This window comes from Typopeltis vanoorti, chromosome 7 (assembly GCF_054136105.1).
Source record: "Typopeltis vanoorti isolate ZY-2024b chromosome 7, IOZ_Tvanoo_1.0, whole genome shotgun sequence".
Classification (NCBI taxonomy): domain Eukaryota; kingdom Metazoa; phylum Arthropoda; class Arachnida; order Uropygi; family Thelyphonidae; genus Typopeltis; species Typopeltis vanoorti.
The window spans coordinates 19,804,926-19,819,855 of NC_143555.1; the positions used below are offsets into that span (position 1 = coordinate 19,804,926).

Consider the following 14,930-nt stretch of genomic DNA (forward strand, 5'->3'; position numbering starts at 1 on the left):
ATTCATCTTTCAATCCATGTACCTGAATTCTGTGGGAAGTATTTCTCAAAGTTATAATCTCCGATCTTCAAAAGAGCAATGTAATCCCCTTCTCTTAATCCGCAAAATAAAAATAAGATCAAACCAAAATGTGCCTTGTGAAAATATTGGGTGAATTAAATAAGAAATCAAAATGTAATACATGAGTCCACGACTACTAGAGAAAGTATCGCTTTAAATGCTAACGTAAGTTGAATCCACATTTTGAAATTAATAAAAGTATTACTTCATGTGAGATTGACTTATTTCAAATGCCCATTAAATAAAGATAGAATCACATAATGTAAGATACATAACACAAACAGATAAAAAAAAGTAGACAATAGAAATGTAGTTCACTTGGATAAGTACTCTTACGCATGGCTGGCTAAACACACAACATTCGCTTTACTGATGTAGGACTGTGTATGAAAACCTACTTTCTGCAGCTGCTACGTAAGTGATGTACCGGTAGTTATCTTTGGCGGTACTCGCAAAAGAAGGACACTAATTAGCTGGATAAAGAAAGTCTTCTGGAGTCGTTAATAAAGATTTATGATATGCTGAAAGAAATGCGCTGCCAAGTGCAAGAAACATTTCTTTTTACACCACAGCCTAATTAAAGTACGAAAGATAGATTTAGACTTGAGACTCGCACTTATCAAGCGATTTTATCCAGCTTTATGAGCAACATTTTTGAAAGCCGATCTGTCTTGTAACCTCAATATGACAAGAATTATTTCCAAAATAATTTACTGTTATTTAAAGAACTAATTATGACAAACGATAAACCGCAGTAAAATGTGTCCTTGAATGTTATCTTTACTGCATTTACCCAGAATCGAATCTCTTTACTGCTTATTTAGCAAATATACATTTACCTAAGTCAGGTATTTAATTGAATTTTAGTTTCACTCAAATAAATTAAATCTTCATCACATTATTTAAATACTCTCTTTCTTTCAAAACTCCAACTGATATTTCCTTACTCGTGAAGACGACCATCACTGTTTCAGTTTTCCATGATTACCACTTCCTGGAATTCTCAAATTTATTTCAAGCAAAGCAGTGGGAACCTTGTTTGAAAGTGATAAATATATTTAATATTATTACTATCCTTTTTAAGTTCGCCCACCGTTTGTAGGTCTCTGCTTGGCGTTTCGCCAAGAATAGTCGATTCATGCTGAAGAGGAAAGAAATGAAGGATGTACGAATTGGTCGCAAACATGCGAAATCACATGCTTTGTCTGTCGCTGTACTAGTTTCTGTTGTCTCTTTTTTGCATTATTTTTTATTATTAATTTGTATGATGGATCCAGTACAGTCAACAAGTTCTGTTGTTAAACGTTTCAGTAGCTCTTGCAAAAGAATATTGAATCATGTGCTGACATTCTGCGAAAATGAATCGTTGAAAGGCAGTCTCCTTATTCCCCTTTCTCAAGTCATAAAACGTGCAAGTGCAATTGCGGGCGTATCGGGGTCGACTCATAAAAGAATTCGTAGATAATCAAAAGGTGAAGGTAAGCCAAAATTTAAATCTCCTAAAAAAAACGCGTCAGAGAAAGAAAACCATCGAAACCGTGGTTTTGAATGATTTTGATGTAGACGTTATAAGAAGAACTATCCACAAATTTGATGTGGTCGAGAAAAGAGTGCCAACTGTTCCGAAATTGATTCCTGTGCTTAAAGAAAAAATTAATTTTCCTTGGAAAAGGAAACTATATGTAATCGGATTTTGTTTTAATGCTATTGAGTAGTTTTAATCTATTGCTATATTAATGCTATTGAGTATGTTTGGCAGAAGTGAAAAGTTTCCTTCGTCATCGCAACGTAACTGGAGATATTGACATGTCGAAACTTTTTAAGCTTTCAGAACAGGCAATTGAAAGTATAACAGTTAAAAACCGAGGAAAATATTGCTTTCATGTCACCTCATTGGAAAATATGTATTGGGACAGAGACGGAATTACCGAAGAATTATGCGAACCTTTGGTGATCAGTTTAAGTGAAAGTGATGGCGATTCGGACACCGATCAGATGACTCTGAAGATTAAAAGGATTCGATAATGGTATTTTTTTCCAACCTTTTTTTTTTTCATAGGTTTGTTAAAAGAGTCACAACAAGTCATAAATAATTAATCGGTTTAGGACATTCAAGTGTCTCAGTTCTCTCAACTGTAAGTTTAGAATATCTAAGTTCATTTGAAAAAAATTTCAGTTTTTCTGTATAATTAATTTTACATTATAGAAAACTTTCTTAAAAATAAATTTCTATTAAATTTTTGTTTTATGCTATACCTTTTTCAATTTTGTTAATACTCTACGTACATTTTTCTAACTGTTATACAAGCAAAATAGTTACACTTTAAAAACTACAATGTTCGTAAAAGAAAAGCGAAATTTTCCGACCTGTAATAATAAACAAACTCATCCCAGAAGACGGATTGATTACTCTATTATCGGAATGGATTCTCCTTTTTGGGACATGCGCAGAAGTGTCGAAGGGTCTCTAATCGGTGGGCGAACTTTATACAGAGTATGCCAAGATATTTTATTTGAGTGCTACACTGGGCGTGAAACTAAGGTTGCAAGTAGCACGTTCACATTATCACTGTTGATCGAGACACCTTACTTTAGGACAGTGCAGCATACACAAATTATTTTGTAGGCAGAACGCATTTGATGTCTTGGGTATACTACAATCCCATCAAGCTAAACGTCTTATAAAATGAAAACTTTTCATTTAACAGAATTCATCTAATTGCAAAATATAAAAATACTAACGATTCTGAGCAGGCCTGGCCAACTTCATTCTATACGAGGGCCAATATATGATGAGTGGTAGCGTCACGGGCCGCACACTTTTAGACAGACCTTAAATAAAAATAAAGTCTGCATTTTTTCAAGGCAATATATAGTTATATGTATTGAATTACTATATTTGTTAAATCATGTTACCACTGGGAGAACAATATAAAATACTTGATTGATTTAAATATAAGTTGTTAAACTGAATTTAATTACATATTTCTGGTTTTTCTACGTGTAGGACAACTTAATGAGAACACTGTGGACATTCATATACGGCAACAAGTTCATCAAAGTCGAATTTCAACGACGATGACGATATTCGTAACAAATCCTGAAGGTGGTCATCAATCAGTCAACTTCTTTGTGACGATTTAACTTTGAAACACACAAGATACTGTGGTTTGTCGTCGTTATTGTTTATAAACAGAAACTCATTTTCCCATTTATCCTGAAATGAACCTGTTTTCTTCGCACATCTTATTTCTTACTCACAGTACACAAAGGCTGAAATAACTGACCAGGGGAAACAAATTGCAACAATAACACTGTTAACTGTGAAACTGAGTCTCTGAAACTGATCACTATAACCAGAGCAGAGCAAGTGACCTTCAGTGATGCGATACTCTGCAGCGCATAGAAATCTACCACTCCAACTCCTACTACAACTCGCACAGAGAAGCAGTAGATTTTATAAATCTTTTAAAAGCAATTTTGATTCCGTGTTGAGAATATAAATTGTTTCCGTCATCAACAATAATGAATATAACTAGTATATCAATCAGAAAATCTGCGGTCGAAACTAATAGCTAAATTGATAATACATATAATTTAATATAGTTTTTATCCTGCCATGGGCCGCACAAAATCACGTTAAGGGCCGCATCCAGCACGCGGGCCTGCTGTTGGCCACCTATGGCATAGAGAAACACTATTAAAAAAATGTATTGTTATTAAAGCTGTAAAAGTACATTTCATAAATGCTTGCGATGTTCTATTTTTCGCGAACAAAACAGCATCGTTCATGTAATACGCCCTCTATCGTACAATGCACTTTTATCATGCAGAATTTAAGGAAGGCCTGAAAGTTGGTTGTTATTTTCCTTAACACGTTCATTACCGATCACGCGTTATCGCGTAGACGTCGCTAACTAAATAAAAAAAAATAAAAAAAATTTGGCCACCACACGAAATTCCAATTTTCAGCCTGGCAATGAAAGTGTTAAAAAATGCAATTTCAAGTCCAATTCACAGACGAATGTCTCATTCTTTCATCATCTCCTGATAATCTGACGACTGATATCAAATATGCCAAACTCATGAAACTTTCCATCTCATGAGAATAAATTTTCCATTTACTTAAAATCATTACAATTCATTCAAATTTCTCTTCCGTTTCTGTTATAAATAAAAGATTTTCTCATTACACAGTTCATGCCTTGATTTTAAGTCGACATTTATTACGAATTTATTATTAGAATCTGATAAACAGTTTTAAAAATAAACAAGCGTGAATCTGTAGTGTAGTCTCTATTCCAAGAGATGTGGCGAAAATATATAATAAAATATTTTCGTTCAATACTTGTATTAATCTTCTTTTTTTTACCACAACTTACAAATCTTGACATTTTTAAATAATTTGTTTATTTAATTCATTTTAAATAAACCAATACCCAGTACAAAAGTTAGTTTTATTTAATAACACTTGTGCCTTTAAATAGCTATATTTCTGTAGATGATACTCACCGCATTCTTCATATCGAACTCATGGTTGGCTTTAATACTTACTTAAATTTTTCACTTGCAACCGAACATTATATTCTTTGTATACAGAATGATTATTAGAATCGCTGTATTCTTTTATATAATTAATAAATTGCGGTGCTCAACGTCTGCACTTTATTATATAAAAATTTCTTTATTCCTATGGCATCTCTTGGTTGAAACATAAACGAGTAGTATGCCAGCGTCGACTTCGAACACTCACCATTATACAAGAAATAACTTATTTGCTAAAATGTCGCTCAGAAAAATGTATATCGGATTCTTCAAGCTTTACATGCACAGGAATTACCAACTTCTGTGAACAATTTTCTGATATAAGCAACAGGCTTCGTAGATAAACTGGTAATAACGATGCTAATTCGAATCCCATTCAAGAAAGGAACACGTGTAAGGCTGATCAACTGAAAGTTTAAAAGACGGCTGTGGGCAGCGTGTTAGGATTTTTTTTACCTTACAGAGAATTAGACATTTCCTCTTTTAAATGAACTGATTAACCTTCCAGGGAGAGTGTGGCCAAACAAAATTAAGTTTATAACCTAACATTAAGCTGATCCTGTGTATACGAAAAGCCGTAATGCCAGGTGGTAATATCCAAGTGGATCTCATACAGAGAATAACAATGGAATGGGTTAAAGGAATTTCGTTTTCTCATTAGTATTCTTCATGCAACTCTTACCACAATATTGCTTACTTCTACAGCAATTCGTCTTATGAAAAAAAAATGCTGAAAAACAAAGGTAATCTAAAACAGAAGAGATTTGAAATGGTAACATTCTAATCCATATTTTTGTGAAAAAAATTAAAGGATTGCAAGTTCTCCAACTGTCATTTAGAGAAAGCAGCGACTATTCCTATGGAACTTACTTGACTTCACTGGACATCTGGTTATTTCCTAAACTGAACATATTTTAAGAGTCTATTTTGAGAACGACAGACGAGCTAAAGCAGAAATGAGAAAATAGTTAGGAAAACAACTTTAAATGTTTTGCTAATACGCCTTTGTTAACAGATCAAAAAATGCATAACGAAAGAGATACAAAGTTGGGAAATGGGACAGAAATAATACTACAAACTTTAATTTTTATATCACTGAAATATATTTTATTTGGAGTGAGCTTCCACACTGGTGTCATTACTTTCGCAATTCCCGTCGTATTTTATATTCGTTAGTGGATTTGAGGAACTTATAATTTAAACAAATAAATCTTTGCCAACAGCGTATTATGTTATTAGTAGTATATCTTCTCAAATCAGCTTGCGGGAGAAATCACCTGAATGAGAGGAGCCCTTGCGAAGGATCTTGTCCGCAAACTGGACACGAACTGAAGTTTTCCTACCTCATAGTTGTCACTGAATAATTCGGGGAGCTCTACATCCCTCCGTTCACTGTCAAATATTCTACTGACCAATTGAGATTCTCGTTGTGCTAAAATGTTTCGTTTGATTGCCATTAGTCATGCTGATGTGCATCAGCTGCCGTCCGTATAAATTAAAACTATCCAGCTCTTTACGTAGCCTCCTACTACATCTAAGCCAAACAAGTTAGCATATATTAATTCCTGACTGATCGCTTGCACATCTGGATGTAACGATTTTTGTGCCAACCTTCAACCCCTCCCCCTCTTGGTTAATTGGTATTTGTTAACTTTGTGTATCTTCTTGTACTTTTCTTGACTAAGGCAGCTGATGCACATCAGCATGACTAATGGCAATCAAACGAAACATTTTAGCACAACGAGAATCTCAATTGGTCAGTAGAATATTTGACGGTGAACGGAGGGATGTAGAGCTCCCCGAATTATTCAGTGACAACTATGAGGTAGGAAAACTTCAGTTCGTGTCCAGTTTGCGGACAAGATCCTTCGCAAGGGCTCCTCTCATTCAGGTGATTTCTCCCGCAAGCTGATTTGAGAAGATATACTACTAATAACATAATACGCTGTTGGCAAAGATTTATTTGTTTAAATTGGCAGCATTCCCCCATTATTATCGACTGATAATGTTTCTGGGATATGCTGTCTTAATATCACAAATTCTTTCAGAATTTGTGATATTCTATCATTACATTCTTTCAGAATTACTCTTTACACCACATATCATTTATAGTTTAACGTACAGTGGACTAAGGGTATCTGTCTTACACAGGAAGGCAGACGACATGTGCTGACATATCGGTACCGTTCATTCTAAATTAATAAATATTCAAATACTTAAACCAATATATTGTTAGTCTGATGATTTCAAAGTCAAAATTTAAAAATTATTAAAGTCGCTTGAGAGATGGATGTATATAGCGAATCACATATCAAAGAATCGATATTAAGTTTCAACGACAAGACCAGTAATTATTTACTTACAATTATCATCATTATAATACTACAGCTATACTGCGCGATCAATTATTTTGATTCTAACTACGCGGGCGTGTAATTCGTAAAATTATTGCACCAGTGAAAACTACCCTGATTACACCGCTATAATAAATAAGTGCCATGACTATTCCTATGCTCAGTAATTAAAAATATTCGGAAAGCGGCCTCAGCCGCGTATGCAAGAATAGAAATAACGGATATGGTTCATAACCATGATCTAAATTGGCTTTGCAATTCATCCAAACATTTCGTTTGTGTTCTTGATTATTACGTGTTATATGTGTTATATTAAAAACATAAATAAGCACGTTATTCGATGAACATCGCCCCGTCCCCGCCAGAAGAGATTCTGGAAATTATGCAGCGAGACTTTATGAGCACATCCATCATCTACTGTTGCCCACTGAAAGAAATGCGGCTGAATTTCTTTATATTTAATGCAACAACAAAATGGTCATTATTTAGGAAGAACGAAGAATTCTGTACATAGCATAGCACCAATTCACTTGGTGGTTTTTAAAATTATGTCCAAGCAAATATAGCTAGGAAATTAGTCACACGTTTTGCGTGAATAATATCCCTAGTTTTCGGAAGTGGAAATTTTGCAATCCCCACTTGAGATCGGTTAATCGATCTTGAGATGAGATGTCTTTATTATACATTCCACTCACACAGAAATCTGAATCGATTACCGATCTTTTTAATCAAATGTTCTAAAAGATGAAGAAACCCATTTATTAGAATGCAAACAAAGTATATGCCTACAATGAAACATTCAATAGCGCAATTCATGCCAATGGAATATTCTCCACCTTGCGCACTAGAAATAAGTTATTAAAAATCCAGGCTACTTATGCAGTTATCCCTAAATTCCTACTGTCTTTGTTTGGATCAGTGTCATTATCTCACTCTTTTAAAGACTGAAAGGAGTTTAGTTTTTCGGATTCCTGTTGAAGTTTTATTTATTTATTTTTTTATTAAATTCAACTGGGGTCAAGAGCCATGTAAGCTGTTGAAGAGCTGATGGTCGCAGTCCGGGAAGGCTCTTCCACAGAACTGAGGAAGTAAAATGAGAGGTGATTGTAAGTAGTAGATTCAGTGAGTCAATAAGTTCGTCTAAAGGGAGGGATGCTGCTCTCGTTGCAACAACCCTCCGAATGGGCTCGATATTATTTGGACAATTCAGTCTCTAAATTATCTTATGCACTGCTTCATCTTTTGATTTTTCAGCTGGAAACATCACCGACCCTCTAATTAAAAACACCAAAATCACTTTAATATCGTATAAAGGTCAAACTTGCTTGTTGTAATAGCATGAGAACTATAAAAACTCTTACTTCAATAATACAGAATTACGTAACATTCTTTCATTAACCTTTGGTTTCACTCTTTCTCTCCTTAATTATGCATTTAGGAAAGTTAAATATAGAGAATATTTAATTAACATTCAACCTAATCATACCTGTTCTGTTGTTCAATTGGACTGACACTCACTCATAGTGAAGCTAATGGATGATAGTTTATTTAGAAACGAGTCTAAAAAGTAAGTTAATGGGGACAATGCACTTACGCAAATTAGGTTGAATAATGAAAAAAAAAGAAAAGAAAAAGCAACATGTACACGAATCCTTGTGTTCTAGAAAACATTACCATGCGCAAACTGACTGATAAATTAGTTTTAAGCACAAAAACAACATACAATTACGATGGAAATAGCTAATCCACCTCCTTTGATATCAGAATTAACATTCATTTTATGATTAATGTTGCAATTTATTCAGGAAAGAAAGTAAACACTCGGTAAATCATCCCTGCCATCGGAACACAAGAGACAAGCTACCATCTTCTAAACGAAGCGATGTACATAAAGCCTTAGAAATGTAAGTACGAACATCTGAACTTGCAATAATCAGTGAAATAATTAACTTTACGCTAGGAAAGATAAACAGTTTGCTTTACATAATCCTTCACTTCGGCCTTAATGTCTGGTTCGGATGAATAAACAATAAGCAAATCAGGAAGCAAATCATTTTTGAAACGAAGTGAGTAATAGAATGAAAAAGCGAGTGTAAAACTACAGCATGAATAGTTTATTATTCAAGTCCTCAAATAACGAGATGGTAGGCGAAATCCTAAATCACGAGGTATTCAATATACGAAGATGGTAGTCGCAGCTGTCAGGGTAGCACATTTTATACCATAAGTATATGTTTATTATATAATCGACAAGAAATTATATTCTTATTTTAAACCTTTACGTTAGTGTAAAGGTAAGCTAAGCGAACAAATTTTGGGCAAACAAAACGTTCACGACTTGTCTATATGTATAGAGAGTATCCACTTCACACCAATTACCTTAATATTCCACATTGGTTTCGACCTCCTTTTAAAGTGCCCTGGGATATCATCTCTAAACACTTAATGACCTAAAAGATCAGTCTAAATCTCGCTATGATAAGGTCGACCTACAATTATCACTCATGACCTGAATCATGCCAAGCCATCTAAGCGGTGGCTCCAACCAGGTGACAGACAAACACCTACCGAATACTATAACCACTCTACTGCAAGGAAGCCCAAAGATGAACATTATTAAAAGTACATCAGTGGAGCCAAATCTAATAAGATACCAAGTAATAATAATGATGGAAGCCTCGCGTAGAGAAAAATTTTAAATATTTTTAAAATGTGTTCTCCTTTTTCACAGACATCTTCATAGAAATGGAACGGCAAATTACACTTTTAAATAACGGAAATGTCTTAAAAAGTGCCACTATATGATTTAGTGGCACTTTTCAAGTATCAAAACTGTTTATACCTTCCTAACTTAGAGAAATGATACCAACTCAGAATTCATACATTTCGGTGTACAAATAGCGTAATGGTGTGATAATATATATTATTAAAATACTTGGGAAAAATCTAAAATGTAGAAAGCTTTCCCAATATAACTAACAAAGTATACTATACTTGATAAGAAATTATATTCTTATATTAGAAAAGATCAGAACTTTTTTTTTGTTTTGAATCACTTTAGCTATAATGCCTTCGGAGATGTGGCTACCACTATGAGACTTGAATAAAAATTGAATCCGGTCTTGGAAATGACTTTTCTCAAGTTTTTGCACTGTGGAATACTCAAGTGTTATTATGCAACTGTTTCGGTATACAAAGGGGCCATTCGTCAAATATTTAAAGCGCAAGCTTTGTTTGCTTTTATGCGTGGTTAATGATAAACACAAGAAGATAATTTCCTGTAAATATAATATTGTTTTCCGCCAAGTTAATAAAAAAAACAAACTTTTTTATAATTATGATGCGAAGTTTTTTAAAGTGTATGTGTAATGTAAAAATATTTTAAATACTTTAGTCGTTGATGTACAGGTTACAATAATAATACTGCGTATTTCCAAGAGTAATAAAGTACGTTGCATTGGTAGACGTGTAGTGTCATGCCCATTGCATTCTCAAAAAAATTTTTTTAATAGTATCACATGATATAATAGCAAATTCAGCAGAATCAATGTAATCGCGATTAAAACTGCTACATTAACGTTATTCGATCCAATCATTTTCATAAGCAAGTGTTTACTTTCCTAAAATGGTTTTTAATCAAAAAACAGGCATAACAGAATTCTCGTGGAAAGGCTTAGACGTTGGTTATGCATTTTTTACTAAATAATTTAAGGAAATTACGTCTACTAGGCTTTACATTAAAATAAATTTTAATATTCTTGAATATTTCGGCAACGTCACGTTGCCATTTTCAAGAAACTTAAGAACAAGACACGTGCACGCAGGCACAACAAACACTAAGTGAGGAAGAAGCAGGAAGCTATTATTTCTCCTAAAGTCCTGATGGTGGCCCCTAGCGGGCAATGTTGGTATACTTGGGCGATTTGGCTGAAGATCTTCTGATGTAGGTTTCCCAAATTTGAGGCATCCTCATGCAGCCAAATTTGTTGAGGTTTGGATTGTTTCTTAGGGCTGAAGCTGATAACCGGGATAACCAGGTAATTCCTAACTGTGTGAAATTCAAGCACCGTTTCTCTTCGCAAAAGGCTCTTCGTATTTATAACCTTGCCAGCCAAGCATTACTCAGAGAACAAATCGCCAAGACTCACCGTTTCATGAATGATGCTAACTTAGCTATCCAGGCACTCGAAGATGATCTTTCAAGCACCTTAAGCCACGAAATTTGGTGTATTTTATACGACATCTCGTGCACTGCAGCGGAGAAAGTCACGAGATCGACACATCAAAAAATTTGAAAATTTTAAAAAGATTTCGATCTCGAAACCACACCTTCCTACCGAAACAGTAGTCAAACTATTGTCATTTTGTGTGAAACCTGAAGAACTTGACGCCCTCGCACGTGGCCACAACTTCGCCATTGCGCCCAGAAGAATACCTGCTGAAGATATTATGATACGAATTTAACGCGGGATACGACATCTTCCAAACCACGTCGCTAACGATATTAGACTGGATGTGGCTTGTGTTCTGACCAAAGCTAAACCAACAAAAGCCAACATGCCCAGTAAGGAAATTAAATCTCTACTAGAATTAAAGAAAAACAAGAAAATAACCACCAAAGCTGATAAAGGGAACGCCACAGTATTGCTTAACCAAAAGGATTACACAGGTAAGCTGAAAGTTCTATTGTTAGATCGGGCTACTTATCTCCCTATCGAGCACAATCCCACCAACTCACAAATTAGAAAATTCCACAGGCTCTTTAAGAAGGTCACTTCTTGGCATGTGGAAATCATTAACAAATTAAAACCATTTAACTCCATACCCCCCCCCCCGTATTTGGACTCCCAAAAATACATAAGGAAAATGTGCCATTACGTCCCATAGTGGATGGCATTGATTCCCCCACATACAAACTAGCTAAACATTTGGCCAAAGCTCTCTCACACTACACTTGCAACACACCTTCACACATAACAAACTAGGCCCACTTCAAAGCGAGCATAGAAAACCTTACACTCAAACACACTGACATAACGGTCAGTTTTGATGTCTCCTCCTTATTCACAAATGTCCCACTCAAAGAATCCTTAGAGTTAATCCAAGCTAAATTTCCTCGGATATCACAGCCCTATTTCAGTTCACAATGAACTCGGGCTATTTTGTTTGGCAAGGAAAATCCTACAAACAAATAGAGGGGACAGCCATGGTTCCCCACTCTCCCCACCCTTGGCCAACTTTTATATGGAGACTTTTGAAGAGAAAGCCTTAAACTCTGCCCTACAAAAACCAACCATTTGGCTTCGCTATGTTGATGATGTGTTCGCTATTTGACCAGATGGCCCCGATGCACTCCTCTCCTTCCTAACACACTGAAACAACCAACACCCCAGAATCAAATTCACCCTGGAAGGAGAAAAAAAAACAACCGCCTTCCTTTCTTAGACACACTAGTCACCCGCCAGCCTGATGGAACCTTGGTTTTCTCAGTCTATAGAAAACCCACCCATAGAGGCAGATACATTCACCAACAATCCCACCACCCCTCCTCGCAACAATATGGAGTCATTAAGACACTACACAACAGGGCTAAACTTATCTGTTCAAATGACAATGCCCTAACCACAGAACTAAACCACATTCTCAACACTCTCTCAGCCAATGGCTACCCCCCCCCCAAAAAAAATCCAAAAAATATTGAAACCAGTAAACCACAACCCGCCCCCCTCACAACAAGGATTACTCTAAATCCATCGCCATATCCTATATCCGAGGCACCTCGGAAAAAATTACAAAAATCCTAAAAAAACATGACTTAACTTCTTGTTACAGACCATATAAAAAATTGGCATCCCTTATCCGCTCTACTAAAGACCAACCTCTCCCCCCCCCAGACCTACCTGGTGTATACCAGGTCCCTTGCAGCTGTAAGCTGTCCTACTTTGACCAAACAGGCAGGACAGCTCAGAATTTCAGAACACAAGGACTACATCCGGTTTCACCCATGCAGCCACTCTGGTCTTGCTGACCATGAGCTGGATACCTGCCATAAAATACGGTGGAAAAAAGCCATGATAATACACCGTAGTAAATACAAATATATAAGGCTTTTCATGGAATCAGCTTCAGCCCTAAGAAATAATGCAAACCTCAACAAATTCGGCTGCATGAGACTGCCTCAAATTTGGGAACTACATCAGAAGACCTTCAGCCTAATCGCCCAATAATACCAACATTTCCCGCTAGGGGGAACCATCAGGACTTTAGGAGAAATAATAGCTTCCTGCTTCTTCCTCTCTTACTGTTTGTTGTGCCTGCGTGCACGTGTCTTGTTCTTAAGTTTCTTGAAAATGGAAACGTGACGTTGCCGAAATATTGAAGTATATTAAAATTTATTTTAATGTATATCCTAGTTGACGTTGTCATTTCCTTACATTATTTAGTAAAAAAGGCGTAACGGAGAAACTAGAATTAGCCATGGTGTTCCTTCGGATTTAGCTTTGAATGCATGCAAGTCTGGACCTGTCTAAAATTAAACTATGATGAAATATTATTTCATGACGGATCATTCTTGTAGTAACAGTCGTATTATCGCTAGAAAAACAGTTCCTACTGAGGGTGAAAAGAAAAGACTAACACCTATATGCTAAACAAGCGTACACGGAACTGTTAATAAAGCAGAAGCTCGAGTTTCGAATGTCAGCTAAATAAACGATGAGAATATAATTTTTTAAAGCATTGGTGGCAATAGCAGGCCTATGGGCCGCAACGTGATTTTGTACGGCCCGCGGCAGGATAAAAACTATATTAAATTACATGTATTATGAATTTAGCTAATAGTTTCGACCGCAGATTTTCTGATTGATATAATAGTTATATTCATTATTTCTGATGACGGAAACAATTTATATTCTCAACAAGGAATCAAAATTGTTTTAAAACGATGACTCAATTTATAGAATCTACTGCTTCTCTTTGAGAGTTGTGGGAGTGGTAGATTTCAATGCGCTCCAGAGTAACGCATCATATAAGTCACTCATTCTGCTCTGGTTACAGAAATATGTAATTAAATTTAATTTAACAACTTATATTTAAATTAATCATTTTATATTGTTCTCCCAGTAATAAAATGATTTAAGAAATAATCAATGCATATAACTATTGCCTTGAAAAAATGCAGAGTTTATTTTTATTTAAATTCTGTCTAAAAGTGTGCGGCCCGTGAGGCTGCCACTCGTCATATATTGGCCCTCCTTTGAATGAAGTTGACCACGCCTGTTTTAAAGCAAGCGATGCTCATTGTGTGCCTCATCCATTTTAAACATAAATAAAACTTAAAATAAGGCCGAGTTGTTCTCTTTACAGTGATTGTCAACTCGAGAAATATATGCCGTTTGGTGTTTGGGTCCTCTTTTCATGCAACCCGAGAAATGTGTACAAACGTACTAAAGTAAGAATTATCTAAGACTAAACTAATTTTCTTTTTTTCTAGTAAAGACTTGTCCATATTTGTCTAAAAACTGTTAAATATGTTGCATTTGTACCAATATAAGAAAAAAATTAGAAAAAGTTTAATAACTAGTTTACGAAAATATCTGCAAACTATATACCAAATACTAATCAAGTACCTAATACTAATAAAAAAATAACTTTTCTTTTTATAACCAACCTTATCCTAAGAGTAAAACGTCATTTTGAATGATTCGGTACCCAGAACAAACTTTTATTTATTATGCTTAGCAAACAAACGCTCCGTTTATTTAGGTTCAAAGTTCTTATGCTGTTTGAAAAAAAAAGCGTTAAACACATTTGTTTAGTAGATTTCATATTTCTTTTATGCAGTTTCAGATGTTTTAAGTTTAACGGCCTACTTGAGACCTCTTCAAAGAAGATAATCTACAACTTCTTACTTAATCTTTCTTTTAATGTCCCAGGAGATTATGCTGAACAAGAATATTGGATTAGATTACG

At 35.2% G+C, this 14,930-nt stretch overlaps 1 protein-coding gene across 7 annotated transcripts in view; it reads right to left on the bottom strand.

The window, feature by feature from the left end:
- LOC150104524 (neurotrimin-like) overlaps nt 1–14,930 on the bottom strand; it is a 569,050-nt gene that overhangs the window by 382,806 nt on the left and 171,314 nt on the right. For 4 of the 7 annotated variants that reach the window (XM_090395720.1, XM_090395721.1, XM_090395719.1 and 1 more), the window contains one exon: nt 2,803–2,892. The exons of the other annotated variants lie outside the window; for them this stretch is intronic. In XM_090395720.1, the coding sequence (XP_090251846.1) occupies nt 2,803–2,830 (28 nt within the window). In that variant the 5' untranslated portion in view covers nt 2,831–2,892. The remainder of the gene's footprint in view (nt 1–2,802; nt 2,893–14,930) is intronic. 7 annotated transcript variants of the gene reach the window in all.